Source organism: Astatotilapia calliptera, chromosome 13 (genome assembly GCF_964374335.1).
Source record: "Astatotilapia calliptera chromosome 13, fAstCal68.1, whole genome shotgun sequence".
Lineage (NCBI taxonomy): Eukaryota > Metazoa > Chordata > Actinopteri > Cichliformes > Cichlidae > Astatotilapia > Astatotilapia calliptera.
This window is the reverse complement of record NC_137434.1, coordinates 17430598-17451501: the sequence shown is the minus strand read 5'-3', so window position 1 is coordinate 17451501 and position 20904 is coordinate 17430598. Positions and strand designations below refer to the sequence as shown.

Sequence of the window (20904 nt, the reverse complement as noted above, 5' to 3'; positions counted from 1 at the left end):
CAGTTGAACCAGGGATCTTTGATTTCACAAACAAATGTACATACTACTACACAATAAAGCCGCTGCCATCCTTTCTTTCTGGTCCTAATTTATTGTATTTCATGTATTTAATGTGTGTGTGATTGATCTTATTTTATATCATTTTATGATTATGGTGGCATTAAATAACACGCCAATAAATGTCATTCTGTCCCTAAAGTAAGAGTTTGTGTTTCTCTACATTATTTTCAGGATGTCTTGTCATATTAAGACAGGTTTCAGTCCACTATACCAAACCACTGTGAGGTAGGTGAGGGGGGAGTCTGTCTTTTAAAACTTGCAGATATTATTATTTAACATTACATAGTTACACATTCACTGGACATTTTGTTAGGTACCCTTTTTAACTGCTTATTAATGCAAATGTCTACTCAGTCAATCACCTGGCAACAACTCAGTGCATTTAGACATGTAGGATATGGTCTAGCTAACCTGCCTAACTCAAACTATGCATCAAAATGGGAAAGAAAGACAATTTAAATGACTTTGAACATGACGATATTTGGAAGATAGGGCCAACCTTTGGCACAAACAACATTGAACAGTTCAGGCTTTCAGCCGTGGTGTAACGGGGTGAGGGACATTTTTTGGTACACTTTGGGCTCCTCCTTAGTAGTTCCTCTGCGCATCATTTAAAGACCAAACACCACACCACCTTATGAGCAGTGTGTACCCATCTTATGATGGCTGCTACCAGCAGGATCATGTGCTATGCCTTAAATCTCAAATTATCTCAAACTGGTTTCTTAAACACAACAAGGAGTTCATTGTACTCAAAAGGCCTCCATAGTCATTAGATCTCAATCCAATAGAGCACCTCTGGGATGCAGTGGAGTGGAGTGGAGTGCACCATGGATGTGCAGTCTATAGATCTGCAGCAACTCTGTCTCTATATTGGACATGATAGCAACTGACTGAATGCATGGCATGAAAAATTAAGGGAGTTCTGAAGGCAAAAAAGGGTCCAATCTAGTACTAATAGGGTGTATTTAATAAAGTGGATGGTGGAGGTATATTTACACTGATTGAGGGTTATGGTACTTTAACTATGGGGGTCAATGCCAACTCAGCCCCATCGTTTGCCCTGCCATTGTATAGAACAATATAATTGATGTCCATTATATTAAACTATTCTAATTGTCACTGTGAATTAAAAGTCCTGTTAAAATTACACTAGCGTTTCCTGTATTGAAAACCATGCAATATCGGATTTATGCAATAAAATTTTGCATAACAGAGGAATAAAGTGAAGCACTTAAATAAAATATTCATATTACATGTAGGCTGAGCTCTAATTAGGACATATTTTTTCAGAAGTAACAACATTATGTTAACAAAGTCTTCCAGCTTGTATCTGCACACTAGATGATATAAGTGTGACTTTTAACCTATCACTGATGGGCTCGTTGCCTCTTTGCTATCGACTTTCTGCACAACTGTGAAAAAAGTAAGTGCGACTGCGCCCCCTTGTGGTGAAAGGAAATAGATGCAATAGTAGCATTTAGTCAGCCACAACGCTAGGAGTCGCTGTCCGATATTCTGAGCATCACATTATCAGACCAGAGTATATATGAGTTGGTTTCGTTTGTTTTCTAGCTGTCAACAAACAGTTGCACGGAGCGGAGCTGTGTGCTCTCTGTGGGACTGCGCACATTTTCTTGTACCGATTAATAATTGTGAATGGAAAAGCTTGTAAGAGAGTGCCGTTGCTGACTGTGTAGCCTAGCGGGATATCGTTAGCAGCGAAAACCGGTGTATGGTTGTTTTATTCAGGGGAAGACTGAGGCGGCTAATCAGCGCTTGTCGACGACCATGGCAGCGGCGACCGTGGTGGAAGCTGACCCGGCGACGAGCGAAGGTGGTGCCGCTTTCTCTGGCGTCCAGAGCCGGGGTTGGGATGAATCCCAGCTCCGAAAGTATTCTTTCCCCACCAAGCCCATTCCCAGGCTGTCTCACACGGACCCGAGAGCAGAAATGCTAATAAACAATGAGGTAAAATTGCTAAGTTAGCTTATGGGAACTTCTAAGATTCGCTAAAATTGCACCCCGTGTTTTTACAGAAACCAAAAAAGTACCGCTGCAGCACAAACATTTTAGTAACAGCTTCATCTAAGAAATATCAGTCTTCAGGTTATCTACCAACGCGGTGACAGTGAAAGATCGCGAACAATCTTAGAGTTTTGTTTAGTGTCCAAGGACACATCCTGGACAGATTTAGCCTTGTTTTATCACAACACTACATCAGCTCAGTGTGGTCAACATAAATCTGTATGATGCATTTAAATTTAGTACAGAGACTTTAATTTTCAAGCTCAAATCCTCAGAGTTCCAGCTTGCCATGTAAGAATTTGGCACTGTAAATGGGTTTTCGTGACAGCACATTACACCCAAAGCAAGATGCTTTCTTTTTCTTCCACATTTGGACGCAAACGTATTAATATAAGCAGATCCGGTATCTGTGCTTTGTGACTTTGCAGAGCTGTTTGGGGTGATCATCATTGTGGTCTACACACAGAAGTGTTTATAAGAATCAGCGTTTCTGTGGTGTCTTATCTGATATAGGTTTTTCACCTCTCCCCAACTTCTTGATGAAACAGCTGTAGGTTAATTCCAACCATAACAAATGGAAGTGAAATGCATGCCTCGTCTGCTTAAGGTTGAGGCTGTAATAATTTCTATCTTGAGCAGGCAAACAATATCATAATACGTCCACTGTCTTTTATTGCTCTTCTTCTTCTTTGTTTAATTTAGCTGGAGCCTTTTACCAAGAGACCTCTCTAGACAATAGTTACCCGTTACAGGAGTTTACTGATGGGCCACTGACCAATCATGTATAGGTGCATGGCCTGCAAAGAAGTGAATGGCTTCTATGCAGGCCATTGCATTTAAAAAGAAGTGACACCTAAGTCACTCCCCATAGAAAACTCTAATCACTTCAGTGTTGTCTCACAAGAATTTAATGTGGAATATAGAGCTATAAAGGTACTGTTAACCATATTAACTTTCCTCATTTAAGATATGGTATGCGTTATAAAACTTTATGGAGTAGGTGTATGTGCCCAACAAAAGCATATTGCAAAATGGCACATTAATAGAGCTGACACTTTCTCTGTTTGTAATCAGAATTGGTTTGCACAGAAGTAGATGTGTCATCTTACTAATACTTCTCCAAATAAACCAGCTTCCTGCTCTGCTTTTTATTATTCTTCTGCACACTAATCCATGACAGTTTTCAGCTCTTGAGACATGTTTATCTAAGAATAGTAACAGAACACGGATAGTAATATTGTCAAGCTTACTCACGTTTCACACTTCATTTTTATTACCATATATGGAACAAGGGAAGTGAAAATTTCTTACACATTTTCACACCTTTTCTTACACATTGTGCTCTTCCAACTTCCTCAAAACTGGTGCAGTTATCTGTATTTGGGCTTCAAGATCTCTACTTTGCAAATTGTGCAACAGTTAAAAAATAGTAATATGTATGATGGTGTAGAATATTTAGCAAAGGCAGGTTAGGGTGGGGAAATGCACTCAGAGATAATCAAATGAGTATAATTGCCCCCGTTTATTCATTATCATAGGCATCTTTTACACTGGAATTTGTTTATTTGGTGTTGTCATATTGGAGAGACTGCTTTTAACAGCTGCAGCCATTCTGATTCAACCATTAATACATGAGTGAAAAAAAAGACACATTGAGGGGTATGTGTAATGTAGATCACAGGTTGTGCTAGGAGTGACCCCTGTAGCTACCAAACACGGCTTCAAATGTGACATGTCAATTGTGTCGCCTTATTAGCTGTTTAATGTTAACAAAAACATCCATATTAAAACTACCGACTCTCTTTCCCAGCAGTATTAAGGCAGAGTGGAAAATAATGAGATATATTTAACTATTTTAAAACGACGCACATAAAGCGCGGGCGTAAAAACTAAAGAAAAAAAAAAGATGTATTTGAAGTAAATGGCAGTTTCCCCCCTTATTTGCTTCCACCTGCCATCTTAATTTAAACACAGACCATAACTAAAGTGTCTATATTTCAAAACGTTACAGTTAGTTGACGGCGTCGAGGATTTACAGCATCATTTCAAGCCTTTGCCACCGAAAATTCTCCCAGTTGTCCGGTGAAAGTGAAACCGAGAACCAGTACAGTGCACAACGTACGAGACACGCGGGCGGCGGGGGCGCGCGCAGCGGTGTACGTTCAGTTAGTCACGTAGGCCTCGTAGCTCAGAGTGTGCTGCCATATACTCCCCGTGCAGCCCGCTGCAAGCTGCTGGGATATATTTATTTTAATGGCATTCAGAGCAGTTATTAAACAAATATTTTGGGAGATTTTATGAACAATAATGCGACAAAATCAACATGGTGATACACGCAGCAACAGTTAATGTTTATTTTTTATGTGTAATTAATAATTTAATTAATTATTATTATTATTTTTACTTAAAAGCTTGAAAAGTCGCCCTTGAAAGACACTTCAGCAGTCTTTTTGCATTCCTCTTAATTTATGCAGCATAGTTATGTGCTGGTCATAAAGGTGAGAAATGTAAAGTAAAACTTTACATTTTTATCCTACCATTGTACACTCGCTGTCCACTATATTAGGTATGCCTGGTAGTACTGGGTTGGATTTCTAATGGCAAAAAGAACACTGTAATCAAAGATTTACACTTATTAGTGTATAATTACATATTCTAACAGATTGATGCATTTTAACAGCCTAGAATTAGTCCATAAAAAAACAGACAGGGCACAGATTCGCAAAAGCCACCAAGTTGTCTGTCTTCAATACAGTAGTTGTTTGACTATTTAACAGTTTTACATGTATATTTTCATTATGTCTCTGTTTTCCCTCTTTTCCACTCATCCTCTTCCTTCTCACCCCACGTTTCATCTCCTGAACTGAAGTCAGACCTTTGAAATATGAAAAAATGCAAAACATGCTTGTGAACTTCACTGATCCATCAACTCATATTGGACTCCTTTCACAAAATTTGACGTTGTCATTCAGAGTAAATAGATGTGGAAAATTGGCATATTGACAGATAAGGTAAACAGTGGACTGACAGCCTGCACTAATTGCAGACGAACAGTGGCCAGCTGTTTTTGTTTTGGGTTTTTTTGACCTATGATGGCCATTGCAGCTAGGATTAGGCGCTTGAATTGGGTGGAGTAGAAAAACAGAAATCACTTGACTGTAATCTGCAATCTACTGAAGTCTAGTTGTGAGATTTTTCCACGCTGCCATAAAGAATTAAAAGTAGTAGTAGATTCAGCAAGTTGCTGGAACCATTTGGCAGATTTTTGTCCATATTGACATGCTTTTATCACGCAGTTGGTGCAGAATTTTTGGAGTCCCGCCCATGATACAAATCTCCCATTTCACTATAATGGTGATGGTCATCTATTGCATCGAGAGCTGGTGAATAGGGGGGGCATTTGAATGCAGTAAACATTGTTATGTTCAAGAAACCTGTTTAAGATAATTTGCGCTTTGTGACATAGCATGTTAACCTGCTGGAAGCAGCCATCAGAAGAAGATACTGTGGTCATAAAGGGGTGGACATGGTCAGCAACAATGCTCAGGTAGGCTGTGGTGTTTAAATAATGCTCAGTTAGTCTCAGGGGGTCCAAAGTGTGCCAAGAAAATATCCTCCACATCGTTTCACCACCACCAGGAGCGTGAATGGTTGATACAAGGCGAAATGGACATGGTCCATGTTCCATTCTGGTCTTCTCTTGCTGTATCCCATCTTCAAGGTTTGATGTGTTTTGTATTCAGAGATGCTCTTATGCATTGGGCGTGATGAGTGGTGATGAGTTACTTTTTCCTCCTATCAGACTGAAGTATTCTGACCGGTCTCCATAAACAATGCCATGTTCAAAGTCACTTACGTCACCTTTCAATTGCGTGAAATAAAGTTAGATTTTTCTGTTGTGTTGAAATGCTTTTTTTTTTTTTTTTTTTTTTTCAGGAACCGGTGGTTTTGACAGACACAAACCTCGTGTACCCAGCTCTCAAATGGGATATCGCATACCTCAAGGACAACATTGGAAACGGAGAGTTCTCTGTTTACATTTCAGGAAACCACAAATTCCTTTACTACGATGAGAAAAAAATGTGCAACTTTGAGAACTTTGTCCCGAAGTCTCAGCGAATGGAAATGAAGTTTAACGAATTTGTGGATCAAATGCACGAAACGGAGGAAAGGGGAGGAGATGAAAGGTAGGATGAAATGATATTTTAGTCGAAGCGGTGTGTTTGTTATATAGGCGTATCGACAGGGGTGCACATAAGTGGTCCGCAGGTGCGCATGTGCTGTCAAAATAAAAGACACGCACCAGCTAAGAAGTTGCTACGCGCGTTTGCGTACAAAGGTACTGTTTTTGTCCACTACAGTGGGATTTTCATGGCATATTCTGCACCCCATCTCTGTGTTTTCATCATTTGTTTGAAACCAGCTCGCCTCCTGCAACCACTTTTCCGAGAATACGTGCTTCTTTTGCGGTTCGGACTCCTGATATTTCTTTGGAGGTGGAGGAACACCAAAGTAATTGCTTAAAGGAGCTTGCTTCTTCGACATCTTTAAGAGTTCTAAACAAATGTCTGTCCTCCTCCACAAAATCTTATGTACGCAAACGCGCGTTACAACTTCTTATCTGGTGCGCGTCTTTTATTTTGACAGCGCATGCGCACCTGCGGACCACTTAAGTGCACCCCTAAGTATAGAAATATGGTGCACGAGGGCCTCATTGAATGTCAGGGACAAGATGTGTTTGTGCTGCAGGTGTACTTAACAGGGAAGGGTTTTTACACTCACAGCGTAATGCAGCAGAGGAAAGCGGTGGCCATGACTAAGCATTTCCACCAGAGAACCATGGGAGAAGCTTATTCCTGTGACCTGACTTGGCCTGGCAGCACACACACAGACAGATCATTTACTAAAGAGAGCTGACTGTTGACTTGCCGACACGCAAAGCGGCTTTTACCTATTTGGATTTAAACTAGCCACTTCCTTAAATGCTAAATTTCTCTTTGTGGTGTAAAGGAGATGTAGTCAGCTGAAACAGGAGCTGGTAAACAAGTTGTCATTGTACACTATAATGCCAGTGTATTTTATACCACTTTTGTCTCAGGCTCATACATTTTGCATGTGCCCTTTTCTCGTGCATTTCAAGGGTATATCTGCAGCAGACGCTGAACGACACAGTAGGAAAGAAGATCGTTGTTGACTTTCTTGGTTTCAACTGGAACTGGATCAACAAGCAGCAAGCCAAGAGAAGCTGGGGACAGCTGACATCCAACCTCCTGCTCATTGGCATGGAGGGTGAGGCTCTGGCAGCAGAAAGAAAATAAGTTCAAAGTTATTTTTGTCACCCCTGCGTTACATTTTCTGTTAATCTGTCACCGCAGGCAATGTGACGCCAGCGCATTATGACGAGCAGCAGAATTTCTTTGCACAGATTAAAGGCCATAAGAGATGCATCCTCTTCCCGCCAGACCAGTTTGAATGTCTCTATCCATACCCTGTTCATCACCCCTGTGACAGACAGAGCCAAGTAAGTTGTACTGTAGGTGCAGAAATTTGGTCAAATGATTAAAGAATAAGATGAATAGATTGATTCTTGTATAGCGCTTTTCTACTCTACTGGAGTCTATACAACATGCTGGGTTCACCCATACACAGTTATCTATACTTTCTAACTGTCATTCATACACATTCATACTCCGATGGATGCATCGGAGAGCAAGTCGGGGTTAGTATCTTGCCCAAGGATATTTGGCATGCAAACTGGGGGAGCCAGGGATCGAAGCACCAGCCTTCCAATCAGCAGTTGACATGCTCTACCTCCTGAGCTACAGCCACCCCGAAAGTTGCTAAATTTCTTTAAACTTTCAGCAAGATGACACTGTTATTTCCATTTTTTAAATTTTTAAATTTTTTGCAGTTTTAAAATAACAAAAAAAGGAAAGGATCACTCTCTGCTTAATGACACCCTCTTTGCCAAAGCCATACAGATGTTTTTTTCTTTCCTCTTTCTACTCAGTCTCAATTCTTGTTTGGCAAGTTTTCACCAATTTATCCTGCAAGATGTGTAGTTGTGTTATTCTCTTGTATGGGTCTTATATGCTCTTCTCCTTTGAGGTTTTTAAATATATTGTTGATGTTCACTTTAAGGGCCTGAGGGCTGTGGTGCAACCTGTATTTTGTGTTCCTTGCTGTTATGGATTTTAAACTATCATTATGTGCTTCCAGGAGTTGGCATTTACATAAATGCGTTCTTCCCGGTTAAATGTTCCCATACTACTAGCTGCAGCACAAACCCAAAGTGTGTTTGAGCTGCTCCATTCAGGAGGGGTTCATGTTATTAAGCCAGGCTGCTTATTGGTGTCAGTTTTATTTCAACAATATCAGTTTGGATTTACAAATTGTGTCAGGCTTGCTTAGATGTTACTTTGCAAACTTGCAGAGGTGTTGCTGCACAGTAAGACCGTGCACCACCACTCCAGAGACTGTTAAAATGTTCTCAGTCTTTTGCAGGTCATCAGTGGCAATCCGACATGCAGTTTTCTTGCTCTTCCAGACTTGCCCTGCGGCATTTGTTTGAACTCCTTATTTGCATTACAAATTTGAAGAAACTGTTACCTTTGCTTATCCTGTGATAGCCTTCTCTTCTGTAGGCTATCAGATTTTTATTTTCACAGTGCCAGTATGTGTTTGTGCCACTCTGCGTTTTCTGTTAGAGATGAAATGATGGGTTGAAAGGTGACGCTTGCCCAACATTGTATACTTACCTGTTTGACACGCACAACACACAGAAAGCTTCATATGTTTGATCTCCGGTCCAAAGCCAGCTCCATCCTGCGAAAAGGCTTTCGGCCATGCTCACGTGCAGATGCCTGCACTGTGTCCATATACGCTGCCTGGAAAAGAAAAAAGGCACACAGTCTAATAGTTCATTGGACCAATTTTAGCTTTGATGACAGCATGCGTTCATTGTGGCATCATTTTTATAAACCTGTGCAATGTCACAGCATTTATTTCCAGAGTTGCATTCATGTTTTGCCAAGCTCTTGTGTTGACAGTGGGGGAGTTGGCCCACTGCCTAATGTCTTCTCCAGCACATCCTAGAGATTCTCAGTGGGGTTAAGGTCTCGACTCGGGTGGCCAGTCCATGTGTGAAAATGTCTCATGCTCCCTGAACCACTCTTTCGCAATTTGAGCCCAATTAATCTTGGAAGCTCAGGAAAAAAAGCCTTTGATTAAAAAAACCTGGTCGTTCAGTTTATACACCTCACTTTTTAAATTGTAATTCTCTTAAACCTCAACCTGACCAACCGAAGCAACCCCAGATCATAATGCTTTCTCTATAAAACTTTTTTTAAAACCACATTTCTAACTCAAAGATGATTGTTGAGTTGTTAAGTGATTTTCTGTGCTTGATTCAGGAGAGTAACTTGACCCTTCAGTAACAGAATATTATCTTCGCCACAACCACAGGATGTGTCTAGCTGCAGAGTTGTTTTAGAGATGAGAAGCTGCTCACTGCGTCAGCTAGGCTTAAATAATCTCTTGCTAGCTGAAACACATTAACAACACATTTAGTGGAATTTAGTAACATAATTATTCAAATGTGTCACACCAGGCAGTTGCATAGACGGCACATGAAAACTGGATAAGGTTTTAGTAATATTTTTATTTTTTAATTAGTTATGATTATAAAGAAGCCTTAGCTCCATTGCATTAAGGGTTAGGGTTCTATTTCATTTGCACTTTGCTCCTTTCCTTTTTTTATACTGTAAAAACTGTGAAATACAAAAATAATACAACATTGCATAATATATTGAAAAGAATATTTCATCTTTAACTTTCTAATATAATTATTTTTCACATTTTGATGAGTGAAACCAAACTTTTGTGTGCTGTATGTAGCAATACACCCAATTTTGATTCCAATGACGTCATTAATGTGATAACATTAGATTTGTTTTATTAATTTACCTTAACTTTAATCTGCACCTTTTTAAATGTGTTTTATATTTCATGAAGACAGATGAGTAATATGTTCCTGTTTCTTATATAATTTATTTATTCATTTATAGGTTGATTTTGATAATCCAGACTATGAGAAGTTTCCAAATTTTAAAAATGTTGTTGGCTATGAGGCTGTCGTGGGCCCCGGAGACGTGCTCTACATCCCAATGTACTGGTAAGAATAATATCTCTGTGATCTTTCTATCAATCTTATGTGTGCAAACATTTCTTGGAAGCCCTGTCAGCTGTTGTGTTTTCATGCTCTCGGCATGGCTTTGTTTTATTTAAGCACTTAGCAGGCTGTTGCAGGATTATCCATCAGTCGTTTGGTTTAGGTTGGCCTCATTAATTAGCCCAGAAAAAGCAAGCGTGACATTAATGTGTCATGTGATGGAGTTCTCTGAGTCGCACTTTCACATCCATGTGAGGAGGAAGTGTGCGTTGTATTCCGCCTCTGTCATTTAAGAGGTTTTAAAACATGATCTTTTCCTTTTTTAGTGTAAAAGTAGTGTCTTGTGTCACTTTGTCACTCAGTACATGTCTGCTCATCGTATTATGCCTTGCTATTTTAGCTAATGTAGCCAAAGGACAAATGAGCTTGTGCCATGGGGAGGAGTCAGTTGTCTGTCCATCTGTCCACGATTCACAATCCACTACTCCGCTTTGAGCATTAGTCAGATTTTGGTGAAATTTGTGCACAGTGAACAAACCCTTTGGTCCCTTTTTTTTAATGAGCATTTTTCCATTTTCTCCATCATAAACTTCATGTGCACTCCTTAGTTTAACCAAATTCTTGCTCCTGATGTACATTTTTCAGTTTAAACCATTTAGCAAGGTTGTTGACATGAGTCTCTGTGTTGACGAGTGATGTCATGACTTGCTGTATGTGTTGCATAGCACTTGATTTCCTTCAGATCAGGGGTGTCAAAAATCATTTTACGTCATGTGTCACATAAAGCTCAGTTTCATCTTAAATGGGGTGGACCAGTAAAGATGTTGCCCAATATCTCGTATAAAGAAATACACCTCAAAATTGTTACTTTGAGTGTGAAGAAGGTTACCTATGTATTTAATGCCAAATGTGTCTTAAGAAAAGTACAATTTCATCAATATATCTGTTTGTCAACATAATGCTGTGGTAAATCAAATGAACCGGTCAGCAGGGCTTGTACTGTAAAGAAATGAAAGACGGTTCCATTATTTACTTTGTAAAATCATTGGAAAAAAACCCCCCAAATCCTATTGTAAATGGTTTTAAAATGAATACTAACAATAAAAAAGTAAAATTTTCTTGCAGTTGGTGTTTATCTGTTGAGCTACTTGGTGTATGGCAGATTATAGGTTATTACAGGTTATGTCTTGGTATAGACTAAAACTAATGAAAATGCAGTTAAAGGCTCAAAAGTTTTGGCCTCCTCCTTTAAAATACCACCTTTTCCAAAAGCATCCTGTGGGCTGGATTGGATCCTTTGGTGGGTTACCTCTGGCCCACGTGTCGTACGCTTGAAACCCCTCCTGTACATGGATTATGATCTTACTGGTCTTGATCATGGAGGACGTGGTCATTAAGAAGGCAGCGTAGAGGTCTTCTTGCCACCATTATGCATTAAGCGCTACATAGCACTGAAACTGCGCTTTTAAAAGTTCTTAATGATCTTTTATTAATTGCTGACTCTAGTAACTCTGCCATTTTTGTGCTTTTAGATATAAGTGCGGCATTTGATACAGTAGATCGTGGGATTCTCTTATCAAGACTGGAGAGCTGTGTGGGTATTAAAGGAACTGCACTTGAATGCTTCAGATCCTATTTAATTGATAGAAGTTTTTCTGTCAGGTTTGGTGGCTCTTCATCCACATCCACTTACCTTACATGTGGGGTTCCTGAGGGATCTATCCTGGGCCCAGTACTCTTTTTCCCTTTACTTGCTCCCATTAGGCTCTATTTTCAGGAAACACGGAATCTCATTTCACTGTTATGCAGATGATTTTCAAATTGACTTTCCTCTTAAAAATAATTCTACGGACTCTCTAAAAGTGTTGCTAGACTGCCTCGATGACATTAAATCATGGTTTGCATTAAATTTTTTGAATGTAAACGACCAAAAAACTGAGATTGTACTATTTGCAGTGCTTGCAAAGAATCTCGGAGTGTTCTTTGATAGCAGCTTTTCATTTGAGAAACAAATAAATTCTGTTGTAAAAGCCAGCTTCTTCTAGCTCAGGGCACTTGCAAAAACTAAGAACATTTTGTCATTTGCTGACTACATGCATTTATTTCATCCAGGCTTGACTACTTGGCTACTGTAACAGTCTTTATTTTGGTATCAGCCAGGCTCTGCTCTCTCGTCTTCAGCTAGTTCAAAATGCTGCAGCTCGACTCCTGACCGGCACACGTAAACATGACCATATTTCCCCAGTCTTGGCTCATTTACATTGGCTTCCAGTACGTTGTAGAATTGATTTTAAGATTTTATTGCTTGTTTTTAAATCTCTAAATGGATTAGCTCCATCATACCTCTCTGATCTGTTAACTAAAAATACTCCTAGTAGAACTCTCAGGTCAGCTGATAAATTACTTCTAGTTGTCCCTAGAAGCAGGCCAAAAAACAGAGGAGATCGGGCCTTTGCGATTGCTGCAACCAAACTTTGGAACAGTCTGCATCTTGAAATTAGGATCTCTCAAACACTTGACATTTTTAAAACCCGTTTGAAAACACATTTCTACGCTCTAGCTTTTAATTGTCACTGAGTTTTGTTCTGTTCTTTGTGTGTGTTTGATCTACTTTTTTACTATGTACAGCACTTTGGTCAACCTGTGTTGTTTTTAAATGTGCTTATAAATAAATTGATTGATTGATGCTAACACCAGTAATGCACAGACAACCAATGACAAGAAAACATATCACTTACTTTGTGTACTTCACACATTACAAGAAATTGGGATACTGGGGTACTACACCATTGACATTCTGTTTTATTTTCACTTAGACTGCTTGTAGTTTCTTACTTGCATTTGTAATGCTGGGATTAAGTGATGGTTAATTTTGCTCTAACACATTCAGTTCACTGGATTTAGTTGATTGTATTTTTCTTCTGTCTTCAGGTGGCATCACATTGAATCGCTGCTGAATGGTGGAGTGACAATCACTGTAAACTTCTGGTACAAAGTATGTACAGTTACTTTAAAACATGTGGTATATTGCCACCACATGTCTGTTCATGATTGCTCAGCTATTACATGTACTTCCAGGGTGCCCCCACACCTAAGAGGATAGAATACCCTCTGCGGGCTCATCAGAAAGTAGCCATCATGAGGAATATTGAAAAGATGCTGGGAGAAGCACTCGGAGATCCACATGAGGTAAAAAAAAGAAAAGAGCGGTTTCTAAAGTACTGGCAGTGTACATGACTGCACAAAGTTGCACATGAATGTCACATTGCCTGATTCTAGAACATCAAATAAGATCCACATTTAGGTCACCTGTTACATGAAATCACTGGGGCATGCTGACCCTTCCAGCAACCCAGTTACTGTGAATATTTATGGCTTACCTGATTTAGTACAGAGGAAAGATATATATGCAGTTCAGGACAATGCAGTGAGCATAACCGTGTAGTAAGAGTACGTGATGTAGCTTATCCTAAACAAAAAAACCTTTTTCTTTTACTGTAGGTCGGACCTTTGCTGAAAACAATGATCAAAGGGCGATACGAGCAGGATCTTAGTTAGACCCCTACCCTTAAAAACTGCTGACTAGACTGCTTTGGAAACTGTGTGCATGTGATGCTGACACTGCTGTGTGTGTAAGCACTGTCTTTGGAGCTACGCATCACTGCATGGCAATAAGCGGCCATCATGAAAACATTGTGCTTCAGTCTTCGAGTGCCATTGTCATTGGAAAAATACAAAAGCAACAGAAGAAACATCGATCAAACATTCATGTTCTCGTTTTCTTTTGTCTATTCGTACCGATCTGTCAGAGCTGTCTCAGTTTTACAATTCAAGCTGTTGATTGTCTGAAATTGGTAGAGAAGCATTGTTATTTTAACCACTAATGAAAGAGTCAGAGGGGTATTATATGTACAGTGCACATCAGGATATTTGTCATATACATGGAGTAATACAGTTTTGGCTTGACTAGTAAATTTCATTTCATTATGTTGTAATAATCATAATCTTTATTGCAATTCAAAGACAGCTTTACAGCTGAGGTTTTTGGGAATATTTATCTGCGTTTCCTCTATGCCTACCTAAGACTTGCTTCGGATACGATCAGCAAGACTTCTCGTTTAAAAAAAGAAAAGAAAAAAAAGACATAGGCACAGATGTTAATGCAGTACAGTAATATTCAAAAAGTGTTTTTTTGTTTTTTTTTTGTGGGGGGGTCATATATTCAGCTGAAGGAATATGTCACATTCTTTTTAGCAGTGATTTCTTTTCCTTTGTGTGTGTTATAAACTGCTCTTTGAGTTTTTACTTCAAGGCCTTTCTTTGGGATGGGCTACTCTGCACACCAGTATCAGGAGAAGTGGGTACTTGAAATGAGCTGATCAGTGCAGATTTAGTTGCAACTTTTAAGAAAGAAAATATGAAATTTGTGGAAACCTCTTAGAACAATTACACATCATGTTGTCTTGGGTTAAAGGGTGTAAAACCGGTTTAAAACAACTCACATGTTAAAATGCTATTAGTTTAGTGAACTAGCAGGAAAATGTGTGGAATGTAGCTCAGTATCAACCATTGCAGTGCAACAAAGAAGCACCACCTAGTGGTTAGGTTTGCATTTGCTTTTCAAGCTTGATGTGGACTACAGTACACTTAATCAGAATGTTATATTACATACGTCTATTTTGAAATTAAATGATTCTGTAATGTATACAAACATTTAATTCCTGGTGAAAATGCTGTATTTGCATCTGTAGATGAGAAAAATGTATTTTTACTTTCACACAAACAGGTTTGTAAGATCTTGACGCGAGAGCGACTTGAAAGATGGCTGTCATAGAAGTTTAAGCTGCTCTCTCGAGTTGTTATTAATATGTACATTAAATAAAAGGGACACCATTTGGTACACGCTGTGTGGCCACGGTATTAAAAGCGAGCACAGTGGGGTACGGTGGCTTGCGCACGTCAAAGTAGCATCCACACGAATGCTACAGTAGGAGCATGGTTTCGCAGAACAGTTTGATTAACTTAAATATCAGTGGCTTTAATGTTGTGGCTGACTGGTGTCCTGTGCAGTATGTGCCAAACCAACCAGTAGATGGTATCTTCATAATGTAACTGAATAAATCAGTGAGATGAACCCTTGAAATGGAAATATACATATATTGTCAATATTTTTTCATTTCTTTCTGCTCAAGGTTCAGCCTTTAAACTCCTGATAGTAATCATCATTTGTTCTTCTCACAAATTGTGCAGTGATCAAACGTTGAGTACTAATTACTCTGTAAAAATAAGACTGTTTTGCTAGGGTAATTAATTACTGTGCGTGCCTTGTCTTAAATGGGCAGGGTATTAAATGTCACAAGATTATTATTATTTTTTTTTAATTTTCCAATTTTATAGTAAAAATGCTTGTTGTCACTCTGGCATTAAGCTGCTTTAAAGATGAGAATGATTTTATTTGCAGAGATAGTTTTTTTTTTTTTTTTTTTTTTTCCCTTTTTTATTGATGGATGCCTGTGTGGTTTCTTTTTTTTTTTTTTTTAAATGTCATCTCCTTGTTCTTCTGATTAAAGTTTGTTTGTTCTTCTTCTTCTTCTTCAGAGTTGACTGATTACTGAAAGCTGTGAAATTAAATAATAAACTTAAATATTCAAATTTAGCACCTTATGTATGTACATGAATAAATAGACACAACTCATATGGTAGTCTACAAAATTAGTATTTACTATAAATTGTGCGTCAGCAGTTTCTCAGAGCGAGGAAAGCTGTTTCGGTTGTCACTATAACAGCTTCAGGGGATCCATTCCATGCTCTACAGTAACACCATCATACAGTATTTAAAGATAACATTGCTGCCGATAAGCACCAGAAACAAGACATCTTTCCAACACCCAGCTGTTACACTACACCGAGGGGAAAACTATATACCATCCATTTAGAACAAATGCTTATAGCTGGTCCAAATGGACGCAGAAAGAAACACAAAGCATATATCTAAAAGAAAACCCCATTTATCCTAATCTACAACTAACAAGAAATCAGAATCCAATCAGAGGAAAAAAAACATCCACAATCACATGCGAAGCAAACCTCACAGAACACAAACGAGATGAGAGGCGCTGTGACAAGAGAACCACTTCGGTAATATGTAAACGGACCCTGAAAGCACATGATCTATTATCACAAATACATGATTGGAGAATTTGAAAATCTAAACATCTCTATCAAAAATAAAGGTAATCCTGTTGGAATGAACTTTAAAATGAAGTCATCCAGCAGCATTTTTTACTCTGCATTAGGGGTGTGAAAGAAAGCACACACACAACTTCGTAATGTTAGAAAGTAGAGTGCTGCAGTTGTTTGAACATGTCTTGAAAAATGAATTTATATAGCATACGGACATGTTTTCAGCTGGGTAAGGCCTGTGAAGTGTACGTCCTCCTTTATTAGGGATGAGCTGTGAATCCGTAGGTTGTCAAATCTCACTTCTGTCAGACTTCAGATCAAGTTATTGTAATGCGTTTTCTTCCCCTCTGGTTTTAAATTCAGTACTTAAACAGCTAGGTTGCAGAGTTAAAGACGCCAAGATTTTTACTGGGAGTAACCAAGATGGACAGAATTAGAAATGAGTACATCAGAGGGACAGCTCAGGTTTAGCTGTCTGGAAACAAAGAGGCAAAGCTGAGCTGGTTTGAACATGTGCAGAGGAGGTGATGAAGATGGAGCTGCCAGACAGGAGAAAGAGAGTAAGACCTGAGGCGATTCAACAATGTAGGGAGATGCAGGGGACGATAGTGTTCTGTGGCAAAACAACCAAAATACCGTAAAACTTTGCATATTAAAACATCCTTTTGCCCTAATACGTGTGTGAGAAAGTGGTTAAAGTAAACAATCAGGACTTCCTCTTATGGACTGAACAAACTGATTTAAAATTCAAGGCCTGAACAAACATATCTGCAGCACTCCTACTGGCTACAATACACAGTTAGGTGCATAATTTGTTGGACAAAGACAATTTTTGTAGTTTTGAGTGTGTACACCACAACTGAAAGACCATAGAAAAAAAAAACAAAAAACTAAAGGTCACAATGGCAATTATTTACATGGGTAAGAAAAGCAATTTCATCAGCATATCCTCCATTTTCACAAACTGCAATTAATTCATCAATTTAAATACAGCAAGTTTAAAACAAGTTGTAAACCACTGATTACACAAGAACAAGGAGGAAGGACTTGACTTTACCAATAAACATCTAAGACTAATGTTTTAAATCATCACGATTATCTTATTTAAAATCCACCGTGGTGGAGTGCAGAGGCAAAACTCCAACAACAGTGTCCTTGTCCAACAAACTCTGGACCTAACTTTAAACTAAATGAAATTGGCCTCTTTGAATCAATATGTACATAAAACAGCTGATAATTCTAATGTCCAGAAGAAACTTTACAGCACCACTAAAACTTAGTTACAGAAATCAATATAGGTTCATTCACAATGTCAGTACGGCTTAAAAAGAAAAATGCATAAAAAAAAATAAAATTAATTTTTTTTAAACACAAACAACCTCAATACTGTCAGAGCAACATCAGACCTGCTGAGATGGCCAAACGTAGATAGGTTAGGCTGTTACAAACACACACAAGAACGCAAGTCACAACATCCTGACTGAAATATCTGTTTCAGTTTTTCAATAAAAAACTGAAACACTGTAATCCAACGTTTTAACCAAGGCATGAAAAGGTAACGTTTTTTTTTTCCTTTTCCAAAAGAAGCTTCTGACAACACTGCAGATGTCAGCTTTTAATTGGGAAAAAACAAACAAAATGTAGGCTAAATGAAATTAATAAATTAAAAATAGTGTAAACAATACTGTCATTAGCTGCTCTTTCAGAACTGTGCTCGTCATCAATGGAATCTGTACTTTCGCGCTGGCTTGAGGTTGACATATGTCTTCTTCATGTCCTCGGTCTCGTCCTTCTTCACGAGCTGATACCGTTCTCCTTTCGTGGTTACCACCTGGTTACCGTGGTACCGAACTAGCTTCTTTGGAGCCTGTCACAACAGAGTGCACCTGGATTTAGAGGCATGAAACAGATTTGATGTGAAGAAAATAGAAGTATAAGGGGAAGCTTACATCTTTGGGAACGACGGGACGGTGTGTTTTCTTATCTTCCTCCCTGTCCACCAGCATGTACCTGGTATGATTAAGCACAGTCATAAACTCAAGAAACAAACAAATGAGGAAAGTTCTGCTGAGTCACACTAGCACTCTTACTCACTTCTCAAGGATGCTCTCTTTAAGTTTCTGGTCTGCCAGTGAGGAAATACTCTTCCCATGGTTTACCTGAGACAAGAGGATCCCATCAAAGACTGCTAAGGAAGGTAGGAGGAACACAAAACCAACGTTTCTGTGTGTATCAGAGACTCACGTTAAGAGGTGTGGGACTGAGTTGAACATCCCCTTCTATGATAAGACGAACAGCTTCCTCCATGTCTCCTTTGGCAATAGACAGGGCGCTGCGAGCCTCAGTCAGACTACACTTGGGAAACATCTCTAGTAAGTGCTGCTCCTGGGCCTCCCACTCAGACACTGGTGGCTAACACAGACACGTGAATATTTGTTAATGGATGTAACAATATCTACAGTAGGACAAAAAGACAAATGCAAATATGTAAAAAAACAATGTGCTGATGTCAGGTGAATCGATAACCTTGGCAGTGGCTCCCTCTGTCTGTGATTTAAGGCACTGCGTTTCTCTTCTTGGTGGCTCACTGGGCAGGCTGGTGAGCTTCAATGAGATCTCTTCTGTCCTTGCCTTGGGGATACCATTTTCTTCACGAGCTAAATAAAAAGGAACAAATAAATTAACATTTAGTAGAATAGTAGAGGTATCAGAATCACACTTTTAGAAACGCTGAGAAAATGAACATGTTTGCCACCTGAGGTCCGAGCAGTAGCTAGTTTTGAAGCCAGACTGAACATCATTTCACAGACTTTGACACTGCAGAATAAAAAGAAAAAAAAACTGTTATTAAAAAAATAAATAAAAATAGAAATAACATTAAAACACATAGTACAGTTGTTATGTGGTTTTCTTAACCCATCCAGAGAAAGGAGAAAGTCTGTTTACCTGTCAATTTCTGCAAAGCCAGGTATGTAAGCTTCTAGCATCTCTGCAAAGTCCTCCACATCAAAGTTCTCCTCAACACTCTGCTGGGAACCAAGATCCTCCAGGACCCCAGTGATGTAAGACAACAGGACATCATCCAGTGTGCTGCATGGCACGGTAAGAAAGGAAGTTACTTCCAAAAGCCATAGAAAATGAGTTTTCAGGCTTAAATGAGGCTGGGGGCTGCTTACCTGAGATCTGCATCAGTAATGTAAGTCTGAATAAATTCCTGCAGTGCACTGTGGATAATTTTGTGGAGGTCCATTACTTTCTCCTGCTGTGAGGTAGAATACGCACAAAAGTCAAAGTGCTGGATGATCACGTCAGTTATGTACTGAGCAGTGGCAAATGCAGACCCTTAAATAACCTAACAGCTGTCACCATTTACCAGATTTGGTACACAGTCAGCTCATGCTGAAATAAACACGTTACAAAACCAGTTGTTACAAAAGCTTGAGATCCAGCATCTCTAGCAGGCAGCGATGACTTTTATGCGGGACAGATCTCAAATGTGGTTAGCTGCGATGCAACCATAATATTACAAACTTTGAGGAAAGACTTACCATTGCAATTAGGCAGATTAATTCAGATAGTTAAGCAACAGCCTATCTATGCAGCTAACAACGCTTTAGCACAACACACACACAACTATACAATGACCTCTCTCGTGCTTTGCAGCACAGCATTAGCACTGCAGCTGTTACTTACCCGCTAATGGTTAATTACTAGCATCACGGCTTAGCTATCATAAGCTATACGATATTGTGTGTTGTTATTCACACACATATCACTCGTATTTTCTCAACATCACAAGTGTCTGTTGATCCACAAGGCTAACCTTCATCTGGGCATCTCGTTAGAGAAATAGCTGCAGGCTCTTGGAGAACTAGCGCTAGCAAAGTGGCTTCTCGTTAGCTGACAACAACTACAAGCAAGCTAACACTCAACGCTGAATGCCTAAACGAATGCTGTTACATAAGAGCGGGTTTGTATTGAAGAAAACTTACTGTGAGAGAAATTATGGAGACATGAAGCTAAAAGGTTTTCCCCAGATATATACGGGGAAGACAGGTCAGTACAGGGATTTCTATTCGTGACAACCGCAAACTTGCACGGCACGATTCAAAACATTAGCACGTCACTTCCTCTAAAAATGTTTAATCCTTAATAATGTTGGTTATATTTAATTGAAATAAAAAGGAAATCTAATGCAATTCAGACTGTTTCTTTTGAATCTGCACTGTCAAGCTTAAACACACACACAAAAAACAAAACAACCAAGAGACCAATTGTAGAATAATATTTTATTTAACATATGTTTTTTAAATATTCATATATATTCAAGGGACTATCCTGCTCCCTCTTAAAATACACAGTTACTGTGACAAAATATTGCTACAAATAACAAAGAACTACACTCACTGCAGCAACAAGATGCTGAAAATATTCCTAAGAAATTTTGGTCTATATTAAAATAA

The 20904-nt window shown here is 39.0% G+C and overlaps 2 protein-coding genes across 7 annotated transcripts; one reads left to right on the top strand and one right to left on the bottom strand.

Moving 5' to 3' along the window:
* The first annotated feature begins 1626 nt into the window (after positions 1-1626).
* On the top strand, positions 1627-15844 carry hif1an (hypoxia inducible factor 1 subunit alpha inhibitor). Of its 2 annotated transcripts, none has more exons than XM_026190094.2 (8): positions 1627-2031; positions 6025-6275; positions 7229-7377; positions 7464-7609; positions 10155-10261; positions 13190-13253; positions 13337-13447; positions 13760-15844. In XM_026190094.2, the coding sequence occupies exons 1-8, from the start codon at positions 1852-1854 to the stop codon at positions 13814-13816; spliced, it is 1065 nt and encodes a 354-aa protein (XP_026045879.2). In that variant the 5' UTR covers positions 1627-1851; the 3' UTR covers positions 13817-15844. The 2 variants fall into 2 exon arrangements, with proteins under 2 accessions (XP_026045879.2, XP_080143882.1); XM_080287756.1 differs by lacking the exon at positions 1627-2031 and adding an exon at positions 5623-5809.
* A 2197-nt stretch (positions 15845-18041) lies between these two features.
* cuedc2 (CUE domain containing 2) lies at positions 18042-20572 on the bottom strand. 5 transcript variants are annotated; one of them, XM_026190988.2, is made up of 9 exons: positions 20434-20572; positions 19618-19703; positions 19388-19531; positions 19197-19258; positions 18968-19098; positions 18686-18853; positions 18536-18600; positions 18391-18451; positions 18042-18308 (listed from the first exon to the last, which is right to left on the bottom strand). In XM_026190988.2, exons 2-9 carry the CDS (start codon positions 19689-19691, stop codon positions 18162-18164), a joined length of 852 nt encoding a protein of 283 aa, XP_026046773.1. In that variant the 5' UTR covers positions 19692-19703; positions 20434-20572; the 3' UTR covers positions 18042-18161. The 5 variants fall into 5 exon arrangements, with proteins under 5 accessions (XP_026046773.1, XP_080143884.1, XP_080143883.1 ...); XM_080287758.1 differs by having other exon boundaries at positions 19618-19700; positions 20434-20553; XM_080287757.1 differs by lacking the exon at positions 20434-20572 and adding an exon at positions 20265-20285.
* Positions 20573-20904: the final 332 nt, after the last annotated feature.